This window comes from Rhincodon typus, chromosome 9 (assembly GCF_021869965.1).
Source record: "Rhincodon typus isolate 14 chromosome 9, sRhiTyp1.1, whole genome shotgun sequence".
NCBI classification, from domain to species: Eukaryota; Metazoa; Chordata; class Chondrichthyes; order Orectolobiformes; family Rhincodontidae; genus Rhincodon; species Rhincodon typus.
Window position 1 is genome coordinate 70,398,693 of NC_063340.1, and position 13,721 is coordinate 70,412,413.

General features: G+C 40.3%; 1 protein-coding gene across 1 annotated transcript in view; it reads right to left on the bottom strand.

The window, feature by feature from the left end:
• The window catches only part of LOC109938368 (ALK tyrosine kinase receptor-like), a 532,290-nt gene that overhangs the window by 346,279 nt on the left and 172,290 nt on the right, over positions 1 to 13,721 (bottom strand). Inside the window, exon 2 of the mRNA XM_048601345.1 lies at positions 1,893 to 2,026. Coding sequence (XP_048457302.1) covers positions 1,893 to 2,026 — 134 coding nt within the window. The remainder of the gene's footprint in view (positions 1 to 1,892; positions 2,027 to 13,721) is intronic.

Genomic DNA, 13,721 nt, shown 5'->3' on the forward strand with positions numbered 1-13,721 from the left:
AAGCCAGAACTGTTATTTGATAGGATGGGGTTATCCTTAACTCTACTTTCCTGTCTATACTTAAAACTTTTGTCTTCCTTGCTAATCAAGAATCTATCTACATCAGCCTTGAAAATATGCAACAATTCTATCTCTACTGCTGTCAGAGATAGAGAATTCCACATATACCATGTACGTGCCACACAAATGCCAGGCTATGACCATCACCAACAAGATACAATCTAACCACTGCTCCTTGACATTCAATGGGGTTGCCATCACTGAACTCCCCCACTCTCAACACCTTGGGAGTTATCATTGATCAGAAACTCAACTGGATTTACCACATAAATGCAGTGGCCACAAGAGCAGGTCAGAGGCTAGGAATAATGCAGTGAGTAACTTATCTCCTCTCTCCCCAAAGCCTGTCCATCATCTACAAGACACAAGTCAGGAATGTGATGGAATACTCCCCACTTGCCTGGATGAGTGCAGCTCCAACAACACTCAAGAAGCCTGACACCATCCAGAACGTAGCAGCCCGCTTGCTTGGCACTGTGTCCACAAGCATCTGCTCCCTCCACCACCGACGCCCAGTAACAGCAGTGTGTACTATCTACAAGATGCACTGTAGAAATTCACCAAAGATCCTCAGGCAGCACCTTCCAAACCCATGACCATTTCCATCTAGAAAGACAAGGGCAGCAGATACATGGGAACACCACCTTCAAGTTCCCCTCCAAGTCACTCATCATCCTGACTTGGAAATATATTGCTGTTCCTTCACTGTCACTGGGTCAAAATCCTGGAATTCCCTCCCTAATGGCATTGTGGGTCAACCCACAGCAGGTAGACTGCAGCAGTTCACCACCACCTTCTCAAGGGCAACTAGGGATGGGCAAGAAATGCTGGCCAGCCAGCGATGCCCACATCCTGCAAAAAATGAATAAAATAAAATTAATGACCCTCAGAGAGAAATAATTTCTCTTTATCTCCATCTTAAATGGGAGATGCCTCATTTTAAAACTGTGTCTCTTCATTCTTATGCATCCTGTCAAAACCCCTCAAGACCTTATATGCTTTAATAAGATCACCTCTCATGCTTCTAATCACCAATGGATATAGGCCCGACCTGTTCAACTTTCTCTCAGAAGATAACCTCATAATCCTCTTAAGATAAATGATTTAAATTTAGCATTGGTTAACCATTCTTAAATATGCTGAAGGATTAGTGATGAGTGATAGGTACCAATAAAGCAATTTGAAGCATGAGTGAAGCATCTTGAGTATTATTTAAAGATGAAAGATTTCTGAACATGTTGAAGCATTAATGAGATACAGTCAAGCATTAATAACTAAACATTAATATATTGTATGATAGTATTAGGCAAGTATGTAGAAGCATTTGGAAAATACATGATAATAATATGAGGCTTGTTAAATTACATTGTCAGTTTAGTGATGCTTATTGGAGCAGTAATAAGGTATAACGTAAGTATATTTAAGTATTAGTGAGGTCTGAAAAAGAATACATTAAGTAATTGGAATGATATTGTATTATTGATGAATAAGCTCAAATATCATGGGGCTATAGTAAAGGAATTGACAATGTAAATGTAATGATATAATTGAAACACTGGTAAATTACATTGAAGAGAACAATGTCTGAGTGGAAAATGTGTTAATAATTACTTCTTTCTCCCTCATTTCCATCAGTAATCTCAAATGTCAAACTTTACTCAGTGAACAAAGATAATTGATCAAAAAGAAAGCTTACTAGCAACAAGAAGAAAAGAAATATTTACGTTAACATTTTTTGAAGGAAGTTTTAAATATTTAGTTTGTTGCAGGCAGCATTAAAAAAATAACTCAGAGCTGCAGCACCCTGACTCTTTTCAAGCCTGAACATTTACCTTCATTGCAGTTTTTCAGAATTATTGAGTCCACAGCTGCCAACTCCCAGATTCTTCTGTTATTTCTTTTATATTCCAAAGAGATCCGGAAAGACTCTTCCAAATGTCCTACTCTCCCCTGAAGCACTGTCCACCTGTACCAGTCAAAAAGATAAATAATACAGAAAGAAAGAGTGAAAGAAGGCTCTGTGAATCAGAATGGCACAAAGACAATCTACTTTTAATTCAAGTCAGAGTTTCATGGCTTCATATCAAACTGCCTTTCAACTCATGTCAGTATTGACTTCAACGGTTACACATAAAAGGAACTGAATTCACACAGGAGCAGTGATATTTTGAGCCTTTGCATAGGACTATAAATCTACTTTTTATATTAGAACCCGTGATATATTAGAACTGCAACCCATCAGATGGAATTTTCCTCTGTTGCACTATTCAGTTTTGGTTAGAATAACCTTAGAGACAATGCTAAATGGGGTTAGAAAATTCCTCCTGTTGGCTTGCAGTGGTCTCAACCACCTGACCCTCAACACTCCATTGAATGACCACTCTTTTCCCCATGTCCCTTATTGAAGTCTTTCAGTTCGCAGGTAGCATGAGAGGACAGATGATGGCTTTTGCTAGCACAATGCGGGAAGACTATTGATTGTCCTGGTGGAAGGGAAAGCTTATTTGCTTTCCAGCCATATCTGAACTACAAGGAGCAGCAGCTTATTGAAACATTTCATAACAAAACTATAAAAGAAATTTTTGGGCAATTTTGCCCTGTTTAGTAGAAACTTCTCCATATTTTGCTCCCTGCCAACTTTGGACTCCATTCCTGTTATGGAAATACAGTTAAAAAACTTGTATTGTCTGTTCAATGATCCTTGACTAAGGAAAATACCTCAGAGAATGGAATTGAGATGTATTATTCTAATAACAGTTGCAAGACCTTTCCAAAAAGATATCCAAACCATGATTTAATTCTTCAAAATATTTGATTTATTCAGTAATTATACACAATAATAAATGCAATTATTAGATGGTTTCAATCCACTAAACATCAGAATCTTACAATCTTACAGAATTTTATTTTGGTTTATTATTGGGATGATTGAAAAAAAGTAAAATATTTTACAGGCACATAAATAATAAAACACCTCGTCACGATGGCAATAGGAGCACTTAATGATGGACTGGATAATCACAGGGGCAAGGACAGAGAAATGGCAGAATCATTAAATAATTACTTTGCTTCAAGCAAAGAGGACAGGTGGACATAATATTGGCTGAAGAGATTTAAAATGAAATAACTGATTTCATTAAAAAAGTGCAATATTAAATAAGCTAATCAAATTTAAAGAGGTGAAAACCCTCAGTCCCATGGATTGCATCCGCTCATTTTAAAAGTATCTGTGGAAGACATGATAAAGGCATCACTACACATTTGTAATAATCGGTTTGAAGAAGCTGTAGTGCCAGAAGACTAGGAGATAGTTTACCTCTATACTTGACAAAGTAAGTAGGAAATATCTAAGGAATTACAGACCAGTCAGCTTAGCATTGGTGGAAAAACAATGGAGCCTCAATTATAAAAGAGAATACAAGAACCAGAAGCATATAAAAGTTAACAAAGAGTCATGAGTGTAGATTTCAAATGGAAAATTTTTCTTGACCACTGGTTAATTTTGTTTAAGAGACATCTGAGTTGGTAGACAAAGATAATGCAGTAGATGTAATTTATCTTGATTTTCAAAAGCTGCTTGATAAGATGCTAAATTACAGACTAATAACTAAGATCAGACAATGCAGAGTCAGAGGATAAATAGAAGAATGGTCAGCTACTCAACTGAAAGATTGAAAACAGAAAGTGAGGGCAAAATGCAGTTGTTTAGAATATCAATTGGTGGAAAGTACTGTTCAATGATCACTTTCTGGATCCACTTTACATTTTTGGTTTAAAAGCACAAAAAAGTCAAAAGGGTTATATATATAGTTGGGTGTGTGTTGCTCCTTTAAAAGAGTATATCAGGTGACCCAGAGGTGGGAGTTAGTGGGGTAGTCTAAGATCGACTGTGAAGCTGAGAGAATGCACAATAAAGTATTTCCTCTTAAAGTTTACCCTCCTTCTGCCTTGTGTTTTATTTCTGGTTCTAGTAAACCATAAACACAATATTAAAAGCACCATTACTAAGTTTGTAGATGATACCAACTTGGGTGGAGTAGGATGGTTACTATTGAGGGTGGACTGATATCAATAAACTTGCAGAATAGGAAACAATTGGCAAATAGATTTAATAGAGAAGCATGAGTGAAAATAAAAGGAAGTTGCTTGATATTTAGAAATAAGTATCTAATTGGGATAGAGAGCAAAAGATGCACAAATAAATCATTAAAAGAACTGATGCAAGATAACAAGGCCACTAAAAATAATGCCAAGCACCAGAGTTTATTCCCAGAGGAATAGAAAGGTAAATGTGGTGATTGTAACAAGATTAATTTCATCTTAGAGTAGGATAATAGGTTGGCACAACACAGTGGGCTGAAGGGCCTGTACTGTGTTGTACTGTTCTATGTTCTATGTCAGCCAGGTGAACCTCATACAATATGAGTTCCCTGATTGGGGCTGTTAATCTGGTCCAATTAGGGAGCCCTGGCTGACAGATACAAACTGAAGTGTCAGACAATCTGTTCACTCTGAGAGCCGGCCCTGAGGGAGCTGGATTAGTGTCAAGGACACTCCATTATGTAAGCAAAGGGTGACTTGGTGACGGGATACCGTCATGGCATTCCATGGAGTTATTTCTGTAAAGACATTTCTTCCCCAAAGCTTTTAAATAGGTTGCTACATTTCAGATCAGATCACAAAATTATGTTATTAATCCAAAGCAGACTTCCAACTTTAAGTTATGACCGCAGATGAGATCGCCAAATTATCTTATGACCTACTTAGGGACCAGTAGCTTCTATTTTTTAAGTAGACTAATAGCAAATCCAATGGATTTATTAAGAGAATATAGCTACAAGATCTCAGTTTTAAACAAATGACATTACTTTGTATCCAAGTTAGAATAGTGACACAATCTTGGATATCTGGTCAGCATGGACAAATTGGACTGAAGGGTCTGTTTCCATGCTGTACAGGTCTATGACTCTATGACTCAATCTACAATAAGTGTGCAATTTATTTCTAATACCTAGAATTGACATGAAGTAAACATTGGGATCATACTGTGATTGAACACCCCATAGTAACATTAAATAACAAATGCAATCAAAACAGATCCCACGGATTTTAATCAACTTCCTTTATATGTTATAGTTGGCCACCAAATTTCACTAAAATTCATAAGGGATTATAATTCTCCACTATATGGCCTTGAAACTCCCTCTCTGCTTGATCACCGTTCTTTTCTGGGTCAGTACTCCCTAGGACTCCAAAAATTGCACCCCAGTATTTCTTCACAAACAGAAGTCCAGCTTTTCTTACCAAACCATACCCCCCCCACGACCCTGAGCCTCCTCCTTGCACTCCAAGCTTGCTCAGTAACACCTGATTCTGAGCTTTTTATCCTGTAGTCTGTCAGCTGTACTGAAGTATTAATGTTCAGAAGTTTCTTCCAAGCTCCTCGCAAATTCTCCCAACACAAAGCCATTAAGCTTCGCACTTTCTCAGCTGTCCAGGACTTCTTCTGAGTACTGACACTCTTAGGCTGCCTGAAAATTCATAGACCTTCCTGAGTTCATGCTAAAGCACAGAGCCATCCAACTGCTTGTGACTCCTCATTAAATCCCCGGCACAAAATCTGAGGTTTAGCTGCCTTCCCACCAGTTGCGGCTTGCTTTAATCCGAAATTGATATGACATCTCTCTCCTTGCCATACTGACTGGCCTTCAGTGACATGTCTTGTTCAGTGAACTCAAAACGTCTTGAGTGACCTTGCACTAAACACCATCGCTATCACTGGGCAGAATTAAATGTTGCCACCTAACATGGTCAGCATGGATCAGTTTGGGCTGAAGGGCCTGTTTCCATGCTGCATTACTTAATTCTATAAAAGCTCTTGGAACTGAGTGTGCTCCAAATGTTACATTTCACCAAAAAAGCAGGCCTATCAATACAAATGAAATGGATATAGCGAAAGAATTTAATTACAGCATGTTATGTTTGCTGTCTCCCAATCTGTTGGGACTGTTATAGAAATGAGAAACTTACGAAAATCATAACCAGTGCAGGCAATATCTCTGCAGCTACCTCTTTTTAAACCTTAGGCAGGCCATTAGATAATGGGGATTTGTCAGTATTTTGTCCTGTAAGATTCCCCAATCCTTCAGCTGTGCTGATATTAATAATCTTAATTTCCTTTATCTTATCTGCCCTTTGGTTAACATCTGCTCCCGGTAGGTAATTTGCAGAAGGTGAGTTTTCAAGTTAAACTGAGTAAGAGGAGCAACACCAGTCTTCATTAGGTTAGGTATGGGCATCGCAAATCAGCCAAGCCACCTAACCTTACGAAAGAAATAATTAAAGAAAAATTATTGCTTGAGAGTAAGTGTTCATGTTCCTGGAGCATGGGGAGGTAGGTCTATCCTAAAGCTGGCAGGAAACCTCATGGGCCATTGAGCCCATTGCTTCCAACAAATCATGTAAAATTCAAACAAGTCTAGCACTGTTTTATGAACCGTATATGGAAGGCGGAGGACTACAAGAATCAACTTAGAACAAGACAAAATGGTGACAATCTCGTCTCTCTGTGTCTTGACCTTCTGATCCTGACGGCAGATTAACACAAACTGCATGTATCATTTTTACATCGTTCAATCTGATCTTCATATTTCACAGGTGATATACTGTGTCCAGCATTGCACTGCTATTTAATTTTTAGTTTTTTTTTACCCGCCACAATACACTGCTTGCTTGCAGCTTGCCACTATTCAGCTTTAGTCTTTTGCTTTTGGCATTGCGGTTCAGACTGGTTAAATTCACATTAGCTGTTAGTGTCAGCAATTTAAAGTCATATCACACACTCTCTTGAGCTTGTCCTCCAGTGGGAACAAATTTGTCTGTACATTCTTAGAAGCTAGCTTTTGAATAATGGCAACAGCTATATTTGTCTTTTCGGGATGTTTCCCAGTATGTCAGTAGCCTCTTGGTGTGCAGAATGATGTAATGAAGTCTGATGCAAAATCTCAATTTCCAACAGTGGGTTCAGGTACTGAGATGAAGTCAGAATGGGAGCTGGCACATCGGTGTGGAACCAGCAAGGGTGAATCAGTGGAGGGATTGGGGCTGAGGGAATGTGAAGTGGGGTCAGAGGCAAGAAGACCTCAAAGAGGAATCCAGTGAAAGGCATGTTATCATCAAGTAAGATCTGGCTGGGATGCATGAGACCAAACGGAACGGGGAAGCAGGTGATTTTACATTAATTAAAGGGTAATTGGCTAAGCTCCTGACTGGGTGTTTCTACATGTGGAACAAATATTCAGTATTGTTTGAATTATTTAATGTTTAAATAGGAATAGCATGCTGGCTAGAAAAATATATACCTAACTGCTTTCTTTCCAACAATTAACCTCTGTTGGTCATCAGGATGGACGGCATGATTAGGGTTATGGAGGAGTGAAGTGGGAAGGGTCTGGCATCCTGGTTGTGACAAGGGATTTGATGGGAACAAGAATGGAACTTGACATTGGCAACATTACTTAATCAGTGAGGATCAGCAGTGTTGATTAAGTGCGAAATCAGACATGGACAACAGAGTTTTGACTGACTTCAAGTTTATGGAGGGATAAAATGGGGCTGGATGTTAATGTGTTGGCACGGTCAAGATGAGAGGTAACAAAGGCATCAATGAAGTATTCAGCAGCAGGTGAGCTGAGGCTGGGAGGGCATTTGGTGATGTGATGTACATGGGAACAGGCAGTCTGAGTGATTGAAATAAAACAAAGATGCTGGAAATCTAACACAAAAACAGAAAATGCTGGAGAAACAGAGTAGGTCTGGCCACATCTGTGGAGACAAAGCAGAATTAACTTGAGCACTGATGAAAGGTACTGAGCTCGAAACACTATTTTTGTTGCTGCCAGAACTGCTGAGTTTCTCCAGAAATTTCTGGTTATGCGTCTGAGTAATTTGATGGCTACGTCATTGGGGTCAAGTATGACATAAAAGTTGTGAACAATCAGGTTCAGCCTCTCTAGATTTCAGGGGAAGGGGTTGTGTCAATAGCTAGGATTTATAAATGTGGTTTGAAAAGTTTCCCTTGCATCACTTTTATTGTTTACATTATAGCCAAAATATTGTTGTGAAGGTAAGTAACAGAGGAAAGAGAAGGTAAATGGAAAATCGAAGCTGCATATATTGGTACCAAAGTTGGTTATGCTTATCAGGGATAGCCTAGTCAGAACTTCTCCATTTTTATTACATTCTCCTCTGCACTCCAAAGGCTTGTTTCCTCTCAGCAAAGTCAAGTCATTTTTGAATGTTCATATCAACCATTGGTACCTTTTTTACATCTATATCATTCAATTACTATCATTAGCTCTCCCTTTGCCTTTTGCTTGGGGCACACCCACCAATATGTTCTTCTTGCTCCTCCCCTCTTTTGTTAACTGCGTAAGATCCATAATTTTTCAGCCTGCTTAAGTTTAGAAGAAAGGTTATATAAGACTCGAAATATTAATGTTGTTTCTTTGCTGAGTTTTTCCAGCATTTTCTATTTTTATTTCAGAAGGGGGCTGTGTTCATTGCCTCCTCCCTTCCTTGTCCAAACCTCCTCATCACTGCAGCAACAGCTGCGTTGTCACAGTGGTGAATGTTTGTGACATGGAGCAGACCAGCATGAATCTTGGCCTGTAAAATAAGTTCTGAGGAAGGGTCACCAGATCCGAAACGTTAACTCTATTTTCTCCTTCACAGATGCTGCCAGATCTGCTGAGCTTTTCCAGCAAATTTGTTTTTGTTCCTGAATCTTGACCTGTGCCTGTGGTGAGTGATGTAGAGCTCCTTCAATAGTAGCACAGGCAATAGAAGCATTAGTTAAGCACCCCAGTGATGTGCTTTCTTATGTTTCTTGTGCAGCATGGTTTTTGTTGAATGTATGAAGCTTAGATGTGCATGGTTGGTGCGATGTAGTCATATGTTTTCAAATGATAAGCCATGTCATCTGTAAGCCTCCCACTGTAGTATCAAGTGGTTCCAATGAGGCAGGCATAGTAAGCTGCCACAGACTGAAGACAGAAGTTCAGGCAATGGACTGCATGAATCTCTGCAAACCAGCTGGCTTTTGAGGGAGTGGCATCTTTCTCAGTTGTGTTGTATTTCAAGGTTTTACATGTACTGCACCTTGCAAAATGAAGAATTCTGCAATTGTCACAAAGCTACACGCACACTGCAACTACATCTCTACAGCAAGAGACAATGAAACATTGTCTTTTCTCTTTACACAGAAACCTCAGTGATCTCCCTTATGGAACAGCGTATGACAAATCGAGAAGCTTTGGAACTGTTGCCTGTTCCAACCTTGGAAGAAGCCTGATGAATAAAGGTCAGTTTCCATAAGCATCTTTCCAGCCATTGGCAACGTGGCCCTTGCACTGCACTGAAGCCGTAGTCATGATTACATCGGGAGGCATATTTATTGAAGTGCAGACATCTTACACATTGTTCTTCTTGATGTTAAGGTGCAAGAATTGTTCCCTGATTACCAGGACAGTCCTTCAGTATGGACCACACCACTCTCTGTAGACTTTCACAAATTTGGAGAATTCTAAAAAAACCATCAATCACTTCCACAATTGCAGTAACGATGTAAATGAATCACTACTGAGCTGAAAGTAAGTATGATACTTTAACGGGGCAACACGGTGGCTCAGTGGTTAGCACTGCTGCCTCACAGTGCCCTGTTATACCCCTTTAATAATAAACTTCAACATTTTTCCCATAACTGATGTTCAGTAATCTGGTTTTTACCTCCCTCCTTTCTTGAATAGAGGAGTCACATTCGCTATTTTCTAATCTAGTGAGATCTTTTCGGCCACATGGCGGCACAGACATTAGCACCACTGCCTCACAGCGCCAGGGACCCAGGTTTGATTCCAGCCTTGGATGACTGATACGTAGAGTTTGCATGTTCTCCCCGTGTCTGTATGGGTTTCCTCCGGGTGGTCCAGTTGCCTCCACAGTCCAAAGACGTGCATGTTAGGTGGATTGGCCATGCTAAATTGCCCATAGTGTCTATGGATTAGCCATGGGAAATGCAGGGTTACAGGGATGGTCTGGGTGGGATACCCTTCAGAGGATCAGTATGGACTCATTGGGCTGAATGGCCTGCTTCCACACTTTAGGGATTCTGTGATTAAAGCACTGGGGCTGTATCATTTCTGTTGCTGATTGTATGTTCATCTGTGTATCTTTAAGTGACTACATTAGCTGAAGCTTTAAGATCCAGAACAGCACTAGCATCCAATCAGTCTTCAATCTATGTACTGTGCTCCCTGTATGTGTTCTGATCAAATGGTTTGAGCCTAGCCCACTCCAGAAGTGTTTGTGTAAGCTGCATTTACACAATGAAAGTAGAACAACAGTCAGTGCTGGATAAACACTTGCTATAAAGCTGAATTTAGCAACAATACTCTTTGTTTGCTGGTTTGAATATTTTATGCTTATGTGGTCTTCAAACAAAAGCAGAGGGGTAATGTTGTGCAAGATTTCTGCAGCTAGTTCACAGCAGCATTATCATTTTCCCAAGGTTTCTGAAATCGTTCTGCCAAGATTAGTGTAGACAAGCAGAAGAATACCTTGGAAATTCACCCCCTTCTTCCCTCCCTATTCCCCACTGTTTTGCTCCTCACTTGCCCTCAGCCTGACCAATACAGGAATGATGAACTGCGTAGTTAATTAAAAGATACTGCGCAATGTATTGATGCTTGAATACATTCTAACAAGAGCCTGCCAGTGGTGTGTCAGCAAGCTTACTACAGAGGCTGCTGAGAACCAATAGTCCAGCACTAATGAAGAGGGATGTCTCCAGATCTCAAATGAACCTCTTTACTGCATGCATAGAAAGAAACAAAAAGGATTATTCATCACCAACTCTATATTCTCATCAACTAGAATTAATGCTTCATTTGGATATGGTGTAATAACAGCTCACTTACATCTCTGATGGATAAACAAGAAATATTTTAACGTTACTTGCTACCAAAGGTCAACTAAGAGCAAGAGTCTTGTAAGCTGCAACATTGATTTTAGTGGATGTGGTGAATAGCCATGACAATAAGATAAGGTGTAATTCAACATCAAGTCATAAATGATCAAACCTTTCTCCAACTTATTACAGGTTTAATTAAGGTAAACTCAATTGCACTCCGAGTTTTGACCTGGAATACACTGCTTGAAAGCAGGGAGGAAGCAGATTTGATAGTAAACATCATAAGGGAATTAGAGAAATATCTGAAGGGAAATATTTCGAGCTATTTAGGCCACAAAGGAGAGCAGGTGAATGACAGCATAACACCCTCACATTCTTCAGTTCTGAAGAAGTCATATTGGACTTGAATCATTAATTCTGTTTCTCTCTTCATAGATGCTGCTGAGTTCCTCCAGCACTTTCCACTTTTATTCCAGATCTCCAGAATCTGCAGGATTTTGCTTTAATTTACATGCAGAAGAGTGGGACTAGCTGGATAACTTTCTCAAAGGACCAATACAGGCACAATGGACAAAATGGCTTCCTTCTGTGCTGTAAGATTCTACGATATCATTGACATAAGAACAAAACTCTTTGATTCAGTTCCTGCCAAAAACGTTGCAGTCTAACTCCTATTTCCAAGTGTCATACCTGGTGCTCACTAAAACTGTACATGAAACATCACAACTTCACCAGGCTTTGGGGTGGCATGGTGGCTCAATGGTTAGCACTGCTGCCTCACTGTGCCAGGGACCCAGGTTCAATTCCAGCCTCAGGCAACGGTCTGTGAGTAGTTTGCACATTCTCCCCATGGCTGTGGGGTTTCCTCTAGGTGCTCCAGTTTCCTCCCACAGTCCAAAAATGTGCTAGGTGGATCAACCATGCTAAATTGCCCAAAGTGTTGAGGGATGTGCAGGCTAGGTGGATTAGCCATGGGAAATGCAGGATTGTGGATGTGGACTCAAATGGCCAGCTTCCACACTGTAAGGATTCTATGGTTTGGCTTAGAATCAACATTCTCATTTAATGCTTTTTAGAAGATTTGTAGCTCCAGTTATGGATGAGGTTGTAGACATGTTTGCTGAGCCGGTGGGTTTGATTACAAACATTTCATCACCCTGCTAGTTAACGTTGTCAGTGCACCACCAGAGAAGCATCGGTACCCTGTCCTACTTGTTATTTATATGCCTTGGTTTGCTGGGGTGGCTGGTATTACTTCTGGTTCTGTTTCTCAGTGGTTTGTACACAGGGTCTAATTCAATGTGTTTGTTGATGGAGTTCCGGTTGGAATACCAGGCCTCCAAGAATTCTCTGGCGTGTCTCTGTTTGGCTTGTGCGATTATCAATGTGTAATCCCAGTCGAATTCGTGTCCCTTGTTGTCCGTGAAAAGTGAGACAAGTGAGAGTTGGTCATGTCTCTTAGTGGCGAGTTGGTGTTTATGTATCCGTATTGTCAGTTTTCTTGATGATGTTGAGGAATTCTCAATCCACTCCATCCACTTCATCCACTCATCCCAAGAATTCCTCAACATCATCAAGGACACCAGGATAGAAGAGGATGACATAACAGCACTATTTACATCCATAAATATCGACCTAGCCAAAGAGATAATTGCCACACTACTGGACTAATCAAGTAGGCAGGCACCGCAGGAGACCAACATCATCAATAAGGACACCACTATGAAACTACTAGATCTGTGCCTCACAACCCACTTCACCTTCAATGATAGCAGATACAAACAAATCAGCAGAACATCAATGGGATCCCCAACATCAGGACTGGTTGCAGAAGCGATAATGCAAAGGTTAGAATGGACAGCTCTCCCCACTGTACAAACTGAACTTTGAGTCCGATATATAGATGACAATTTCGTGATTATTAAATGCACAAAACTAGAAGAAACTCATCGACACATAAACAACATCCTTACCGAGATAAAATTCACGAAAGATGAGAACAACAACCAACTACCCTTCCTAGACATAATGGTAGAATGCAAAAGCAACGGTAAACTCCAGCCTAGCGTATACAGAAAGATCACACATATGAACCAGATACTCAATTACACTTGCAACCACTCCAACGCCCACAAACGGAGCTGCATCAGGACACTATTTAAATGAGCCACAACACATTGCAGCAACCCGGACCTACACAGCGCAGAACAGGAGCACTTATACGGAATCTTCAAAAGGAATAGATACCCTCAAAGCACAATCCGCCGTTACCTCTGAGACAGACCACAACAGGGAGACACAACACGACCAGACTCACTAATCACCCTACCGTACATCAAGGACATTTCAGAGATGACCACTAGACTACTCAGACCCCTAGGTATCAGGATAGCCCACAAACTGACAACCACCCTACAACAGCTACTGACGAAGGTAGAGGATCCCATACTGAAAACCAGCAAAACCGTTGTAATATACAAAATATCATGCAAGGACTGTGAGAAGCACTAGATAGGCCAAACTGGAAGAAGACTATCAATACGGATACACGAACACCAACTAGTCACCAAGAGACATGACCAATTCTCACTTATCTCACTACACACGGACAACGAGGGACATGACTTTGACTTGGGACAACACATCCATAATCGCACAAGCCAAACAGAGACATGCCAGGGAATTCCTGGAGGTC